General features: G+C 30.1%; 1 protein-coding gene across 2 annotated transcripts; it reads left to right on the top strand.

Annotated features, from left to right (window-relative positions):
- Positions 1–947: 947 nt before the first annotated feature.
- On the top strand, positions 948–7,989 carry ALMT4 (aluminum-activated malate transporter family protein). Of its 2 annotated transcripts, none has more exons than XM_006574813.4 (8): positions 948–1,074; positions 1,180–1,582; positions 1,848–1,985; positions 3,331–3,600; positions 4,515–4,651; positions 4,742–4,888; positions 5,675–6,340; positions 7,442–7,989. In XM_006574813.4, the coding sequence occupies exons 2-7, from the start codon at positions 1,240–1,242 to the stop codon at positions 6,293–6,295; spliced, it is 1,656 nt and encodes a 551-aa protein (XP_006574876.1). In that variant the 5' UTR covers positions 948–1,074; positions 1,180–1,239; the 3' UTR covers positions 6,296–6,340; positions 7,442–7,989. The 2 variants fall into 2 exon arrangements, with proteins under 2 accessions (XP_006574876.1, XP_014621652.1); XM_014766166.3 differs by having other exon boundaries at positions 970–1,074; positions 1,184–1,582.
- Positions 7,990–8,723: the final 734 nt, after the last annotated feature.

The following is an 8,723-nucleotide window of genomic DNA, read 5'->3' as shown; positions in this document are numbered from 1 at the left end:
GCTTTAATTTTGTGATAAATAATAGACAGAGAAAATAATTGTGGCAATAGTCAATCAATCAATTACTCATACGAATGAAGACAATACATGTGACGCTCACTATGAAATAATTGAAAATAATGGCTTTCAGTTTTTTTTTTTCTGAAGGAATATAATCACTTTTAGTTATTCTTCGATCAATTAGAAAAGATTTAAACCTTCGTGTAAATACTTTGATACACACTTGTAAGAAACAATTAATCATTAAGATATATTAAAAAGAAAAAATTCTCGCAAAGTCAAATTGATATCACTTCAAACCAAGAAGAAAGACTGAGTGGGTGTTTGGATGTATATCCAAATTAACCCTCCCAAACGTGAATTTAGAATGTGAAAATCTGAAATAATATAAAGTAATTAGGGCTTTAACATGAGAATTTGGGTTGATTTTCACTATAGTGACATTAATTCAACCAAACACAACCAGAGAAAGAACTCATTCACAGTCAACACACATTTAATCTTACAAGTCAAGATGAAAATGGAAGCCACACACATGATCGAGTTACTTAAAGACGATTTTTGGTTAACCGATCGGCACAAGAATCCTCCACTTAAAATACAAAAAAAAAAATGCAAAAATAAAATATTTTGTGTGTATATACAATGGTAGAAACAAAATTAGAATCTAAGAACTCGTGTAAATTACTCAAAATTCCTTCACTGAACCAACCTTATCCTTATACAAATAAAATATTTCAATAACTTTTATCAGAACAATTTTTTTATCAAATCATTATATATTTTATTTCTATTTTTAACTAAAAAACAATTATTAATATTTTAACTATGTAAAAAAATAAAAAAGAATTAAAAGGAAATATATATATATATATATATATATATATATATATATATATATATATATATATATATATATATATAACAAGTAATTGTTACGGCAATAAGTTCAAGAACTTATTAGAAAAGGTGGTAAAGCCAAAATGTTTATAAGAAAAAAACTTAACTGGAAATAAAGGTAAACTTACATTTGCTGTGTGTTTCGCTGTTTCTGGTTCTTCCATCTTAATAAAGGTAAACTTACATTTGCTGTGTGTTTCGCTGTTTCTGGTTCTTCCATCTTTTTCACTAGTGGACCCTAACTAACTGAAGATCAATGGTTTATTGTTCATGTTCAAGAAAGTTTCCATTAAAGAAAAAAGAAAGAATTGAAGAAGAAAAAGAAGAAAAGTTGCAGTGATGGTATCGAGAAACGTGTCCTTGAGGCAAATATTCGCGGAGAGGAGCAAGGAAAGACTCCTCTCGCGCCATGAGTTGCCGCTGAATGGCAGCAACAACAGAGCTGGGGGAATTCTGCGTGTCCTTGCAGATCGTACTGCGACGGTCTACAAGGGCGTGTGCGAGTTCTTCCGGCAGCTCCAGGAGATGGCGCGGTCAGATCGGCGGAAGGTGGCGTTCGCAGCAAAGGCGGGGCTTTCGCTGGCCCTGGTTTCGCTGTTCATTTACGTGAAGGAGGAACAGTTGAGCAAGTACTCCATCTGGGCTGTTCTCACTGTCGTTCTCATTTTTGAATTCAGCGTAGGTACGTCTACTTTCAAATTTGAAAAAGCACCACACAATTCTCAGCGGAAAGCCTTCTCATTTTGATCAATTTATTACCATTATTATTATTATCATTATTATCTCTATATATTTTAAATAAAAATTACAAGTTAAAAAAACTAATAGTACGACAGTATAATAGTTGTAAAGAAATATTTCCTCTATTATTATTATTATTATTATTATTATTATTATTATTATTATTATTTGATGTTTTCGAATTTTTTTTTTTTTTTTGGGTGTAGGTGCGACATTGAGCAAAGGGTTGAATCGTTCTTTCGGAACGCTTTCCGCTGGAGGGCTTGCTCTCGGAATTGCTGAGTTGGCCATTTTAGCCGGAGACTTCGAAGAACTTATTATCGTACTCTGTATATTTATTGCAGGTAGAATATTTAATGTTTTAAGTGTTCTTTGCAGTAAACATAGTACTGTTTTTTTGCACTGAAACACTGTCTCACACTTCTTCACATTTTTTTATATAGCTCCACACATTTTTTTGGAACACATTAGTGGGTCCTGAGAAAAATTCTGGGGGTACACATTAGTGAGATATGTAGATAACACTAAAATATTAATTACTTGTGTTTATTTGGTTCTCTCTTTATTCAAATTAGTTCTACAAATTTTTAAACTTACTAAGTTTAGGTACCAAGTATATCCTTAGGTACCAAAACATCATAAATAACATATTTTTAAGTATAAAAAATTACTCTATTCTTCATTTTTTTAAACACACACTTTATATATATATATATATATATATATATATATATATATGGATAAATTGGTCATTTTCTTTCATAGACCTAGCTTTCTCACATTTTATGTAAAAAAATGGAAGCATTGAAAATTCTGAGTCCCACTTACTTTTGCTTCTTTCCTTCCATTTATATGTGAAACCAATCATAGAAACGAATGCAAATTGTTATGTTAATTTTCTTTCCTTCCACAGTCAATCTTTCCATTTTCCCCATTCCAAACAAAGTGATATAAGAGTATTAATAGAGTAAGATATAGTCAATTGAACTAATATTTTCTTTGCAACTGATATTATTTATTGATTTTTCTTATTCTACTGTGAAACCTATGATAATTATTATAACAAATGCTAACAATAATGCACTCTTTTTCTTAGATGAATTTCATACGAGTTCTACTAAAAGGTTTGGGCCAAGTCCTGGTTTAATATGAATTGTATCAAAATCAATAAAATAAGAATGTGTAGCCAGCAGTTATCCCCATAATTATTTTGAAACAGGGGATTTTTTTTTTTGTTTTGATCCATATTTATACCATTTTTTTTACACCAAACTGATTCTTTCAAACCAAATTTCTCGTACCATTTTTACACTCTTTAATGATATGGCTTAATTCTTAGTTAGAAAATTTGTACAGATAGGTTAACCAAATAGAAATATGTTAGAAAGCCAGAATAAGTTTAAAAAAAAAATAGCTTATTTTGTTTACTTATCAACAATCAAATATGAATAAGATAAAATGAACGAGCCTATAGGAAGATCATAAACCAATAAAATCTCTGTAAAAATTCTTCTAAGTACCTCCTAATTCATGAATCAATCTATGAAAATTATTAACTAATAATTAAGTACTCGTCATCATTAGCTGGTGTAAGAAATAGTAAATTTCTTAGACTCTTATGTTTATTTACAATATTTGTTCATAAAAGAAAAAAATTAGGATTGATGATTCTGCTTTTGTGGTGTGCAGGATTTTGTGCAAGCTTTGTGAAGTTACTGCCTGCAATGAAGACATATGAATATGGCTTTCGTGTGTTTTTGTTGACATTTTGTATTGTATTGGTATCTGGTAGTACTACCAGAGATTTTTTCTCCACAGCCTTATACAGATTAATTCTCATTGCTGTTGGTGCTGGCATATGCTTGTTTGTGAGTATTTTCATATACCCCATCTGGGCTGGGGAGGATCTGCATAAATTGGTGGTGAAAAATTTCAAAGGAGTTGCTACATCTTTAGAAGGTTTGCTTGAACTTCCTCATATGTAGTGAAGAGAATATTTGTTGGTGTTGTTTATGTGTAATTTCTCTATATTTAGAGCTTGTTTGGATAAACTTCAGCATAACCACTTCAATAATAAAGAAAATAAGAAAAATTAAATGAATTTTTTTTATAAGCTAAAATTAACTTGTGCATAAGTTAATTTAAAAAAGTTGTTTTATATTAACATCCCTAAAAGATGATTTTATTAATTATTGTGCAATCAAGGAAGATAAATACGGGTAGATTTTCACCAATTGATCATGAGCAACTACATAAGTGAACTTGATCTCACACTATAATAAAAAATCTTAAGGTTCAGGTTTGTGTCTTTCCTTGGCATTGAATCTATATATGTGGGGATCCTTGAATCAAAAGTCTTCTTGGCGGTGAGTTTAGGCGGCGTGTCCCATAGGTGCAGCGATGATGTAAGTATCTAGAGGATGTGGACTCTAATGACTACCATGAAATACATGTGGATAAAAATGATTTCCGTTCGAAGGGGAGACTACTATGTGGATGAGATTCACACTTGAGAGGAAGATTGTTGGAGTACAAGTGTGAGATGAAGTCTCACATTGTGTAGAAATGAGAAGGTTGAACATCATATAAGTGAAGGCAAAATCTATAAACTTGATTCTTAAGGTTTTAGATTAAAGTATGGTGTCAAGTTGACTAATGTAATTATTCATAATCCATTGGTGTAAATCTTCTCAATGTTTACCCCTTTGAGATGCACAATATTAACTTATGCAAAAGCTAATTTTAGTTTAGAGAGAAACTTATTTAATTTTTTGTTTCTTTTTTTGTTCTTGTAAAAAAATTGCTTAGGAAGAAATTTATCCAAATTTGGTGGTGTTGTCACTCTGAACTTGTTTCTTTGTAACGTTGTTTAGGTTGTGTAAATGGATACCTTCAATGTGTTGCATATGAGAGGGTCCCTTCAAAAATTCTGGTTTATCAAGCCTCAGATGATCCACTTTACCGTGGCTATAGAGCAGCAGTTCAATCGTCAAGTCAAGAAGAGTCTTTGGTATTCATATTTTGTAGTTTTCATCTCTCCTTTTTTCAATAGCCTAAAAAGTAGTGGCTAGAATTTTTTATTTTATCTTTACCTTTGCAGTTAGATTTTGCATCATGGGAGCCACCTCATGGTCCGTACAAGACATTCAATTATCCTTGGAGAAGCTATGTTAAAGTCAGTGGAGCTTTGAGGCATTGTGCTTTCATGGTCATGGCAATGCATGGATGCATACTTTCGGAAATTCAGGTAAAAGGAACATTTCCTTGTATGATTTGTACTAGACGTTACCTTTATTGTATTTTTTTTATGTGTTTTTCTTTGTTTTGTTTTGTTTTGGGGGGTTGGGGTTGATTTAACCATGACTGAACTTTTTGTTTATAATTGGCTCTGCTCATTGTAAATTTATCCAGCTTCGTCTACCTGATTTTTAGTTTTCTTAGAGGTTCTTTCATAAAGTGAAAGGAGGGAATTATGCAATGATCAATTGCATACATATTGAGGACTTCTAACTTATATATTTATGTTAGAAAGTTCCACACCGTCTGTCTCAATTCTTGGAGTGTAACTTATATATCTGTTAGACAATTTCGCTTAGTGTCAAATTGTTTTAAGCCGAAATCTAACATGGTATCAGAGCCTATAATCGTCTGCTTCAATTCTCGCTTGATCAATCTTAACTTACATTATTAGCATTACAATTTCTGTTTCCTGTTTGATTGCCATTCTCCTAAAACATTTTCCAAATGCCTGATTTTCAGTATAGTATAATTTCTCTCAAGTCTCAAGATAATCCTTTTAAATTTCATGAATAGCATCAATTACCAGACTATCAAGCTACCACTAAACAAAATTCATGAATAATTAATGTCTCTTTTAATTAATTTTTGAACTTGGCAGACTGATACAAAAATGTCTGAGGTATTGCTTTCCTGTTTTACACATAATCCATCATCAATGAAGTTTTCCTTGCTGCTACTCGTACGTTGGTGTTAATTAATAAAAATTATTGGTAATCAAATTTCATAAATACAGGCACCTCCAGAGAAGAGAATGGTTTTCAGTAATGAACTTCAGAAGGTTGGTAATGAAGGAGCTGAAGTATTGCGTCAACTAGGAAGCAAAGTGGAAAAGATGGAAAAGCTAAGCAATGTAGACATACTCTTGAAAGTGCATGAGGCAGCTGAGCAATTGCAGATGAAGATTGATCAACAATCATTCCGCTTGTTCAATTCAGAGAGTTGGCAGGATGCAAAAAAGCCTAAAGAAATTGAAAATAATGACAATTGTTTGTTGATTGATGTCAAAGACAACGAGAACAAAAACTCACTGATATCTTCCCTCAGTGAAACAGGAGCTGATTCAAGACTTAACATAAACATAGAGCCTTCGGTTCCTGAATTGCACACTTCACAAAGCTTGATGTCCAATAAAATGTCATGGCCACGTCTCTCATTTTATGGAGATAACATGTTACTTGAGCAAGATTCCAAAGTATATGAAAGTGCAAGCTCTCTGTCCTTGGCAACATTTGCTTCCCTTTTAATAGAGTTTGTTGCAAGGCTTCAAAATCTTGTGGATGAATTCCAAGATCTCGGTGAGAAGGCCAATTTCAAAGACGTCTTTGATGAACCAATGTTGAAAGAGGCAATATGACACTTTTGGACCAAACTTCACAGGGCCTTTATTCCAAGATTGGAGGTATGTATAATCTATCACTCTAATGTGTAATTTTATATATATATATATATATATATATGAATCCAGTGATTGAGTATAAATAATTAATATGTTGAATTAAAATTAAATTATTTAAGTATTATTTGAGTTTGATTTTTACTGGTTATATTTTACTTACTTTCAAAACAAATTTTGGACTAGTCATTATACATAATATAAAAGTTATCATGCATATTTCTTCAATTTGCATTTTTTATTTTTATTTTATTTTATTACATTCTATTCATCTACTTCATTTTCTTCTTTTCTCGACTCATTTTTTGTATAATTTTATAAAATATCAGTATTAATTTCATAATTTTTCTGTAGATACTTTACTAAATTTTTTAAACAAATAACAATCAAAGTACATTAATTTTCAATAAATTATTGACAATATTTTTTTGTTATATATATATATATATTAATTTTAAATCGAGAAAGATAAAAATATACATTAATAACATACTCTTTAAGTATTATTTGTAAATTCTAATCTTAAAATTTGTTATAAAATAATATTTAATTATATATATATAATTTTATTTTTGGGGTTTTAATAATAATATATTTTAATTTTACTTGTACCAATAATATTAGTATAAAGGAGTGTAATATTTTTTCAGAATATAATAGGCATGTATTTATATCGCAAAATTTTTACATTATCGACTAATAAAAAAATATTTTTTGACTTATAAGCTAACTATTATAAAAGTGAAACAGATTTATCCTAAATGACTAAGAATAATAATTATACTTGAATATACTTTATGAGTATTGACAAAACAAATACTCAAAATGGGGATAAATATTGATGATATTTAGAATTAATTTATATCAATGTAACTCACGCTAATTATTGTACCATCAATAACTTCACATAAAATATACATTTCATTGAATTATAGTTATATATTATCTTGATGATTTATATCAAAATTTGTAAAAATTGAAAAGAAAAAAAAGTAATCAAATAATCATAAGCCAAACAGATTCTAAGATCTGGATTTTTCTTTTTCAAATCTGGGTTTTGTTTTCTTTAGATTAAAGTTTTTTTTCTTTCAAATTTGGATATTGTAGATCTGGATTTTGAAGATATGGTTTTGTGGATATGAGTTTTGAAGATCTGCTCTTCAAAGGCATTATTGTGACTCAACAAATGCAGCAGAAGCAGTAAGAACATTCGTAAAATCTGAGGTTTCACAACAGAGAGGTGGTAGACATTCATAGATCCAAGTTATATTTAGTCAGGTTTGGGTGTTTTGGAAACATTATAGCATTGTTTTGTAAACCTACCTTCTTTTTTTCTCTCTACTCTATCTCCAAAAGATCCTTGAAGCAATTTCATCACTTCTCATTTAATCATTATTTGGGATGGACGAAAACCTTTATGATGAGTTACTTGTATATGTTCCTTGATGCTATTGCTATGTATACATACGTGGTTTGGACCTTTGGGGGTTGTTATTGACTGGAATTTCTTTATTGTTGCAGTGAAAATTTCTTTTTCTTTTAGTTTAAGTTGATTATGGATGTTGTATTTTAATTGAAATGGAGATAATAGAAATTTGTAATAAAGTTCCCCTTGTTCATCAATTGGTATTGATACATGATATGACTTTATAGCATTGTTAATTTCTCCTCCTTTCTTTCATATTTGTTTAGTAAAGTTCCGAGGACAAATTTTGTATTCAATTTGGAAGCCATGTGAAAGGTTCTGTGTATAACATAAATCAATGTCTTTGATTCCAGTGTGATGGCTTCTTTGGTTCATACATGCTTTAAATATGACAAAATTAAAAATGCCCATGAATTGTTTGATAAAATGGTTGAGAATAAAATGAATTTTCTTGAAAAATAGTATTTAAAGTGAATTAGAAGATCACTAAAAGGAGAGAGGGATTGAACAGTTACACTTAATCGATCATAACTTTTTCTATAAAAGAATACGTAACTTCTAAAGTTTTAATGATATATTAGAGTTTTAACTTCGAAAAGTTTTGTTGGGAGATATCATTATCTTTGATGGTAATTTATATAAAATAATTTTCTAGCAAAAGTCATACAAAAATATTGTCGTATAAGCTACTCAAGAAAGGGTTCTTAATTAGTATTCAAATTCAACTTATTTTTCTTGCAAATCAAACTTGTACTTTAAAATGAAATTCGGTAATTGAAGCCAGTTTAGTTTGTGTTGAATGTGATGGGAAGGATTCACAAGTAATACGTTTGGAAGTAGACACTTAGCAATGTTAACTTACATTATTAGCATTGCAATTTCTATTTCCTGCTTGATGGCTTGAGTGCCATTCTCTTAAAACATTTCCCAAATGTCAGATTTTCAGTATTGTATAATTTCTCC

This window comes from Glycine max, chromosome 2 (genome assembly GCF_000004515.6).
Source record: "Glycine max cultivar Williams 82 chromosome 2, Glycine_max_v4.0, whole genome shotgun sequence".
Classification (NCBI taxonomy): domain Eukaryota; kingdom Viridiplantae; phylum Streptophyta; class Magnoliopsida; order Fabales; family Fabaceae; genus Glycine; species Glycine max.
The sequence above is the reverse complement of the archived record's forward strand: the minus strand, read 5'-3'. Positions and strand labels throughout refer to the sequence as shown.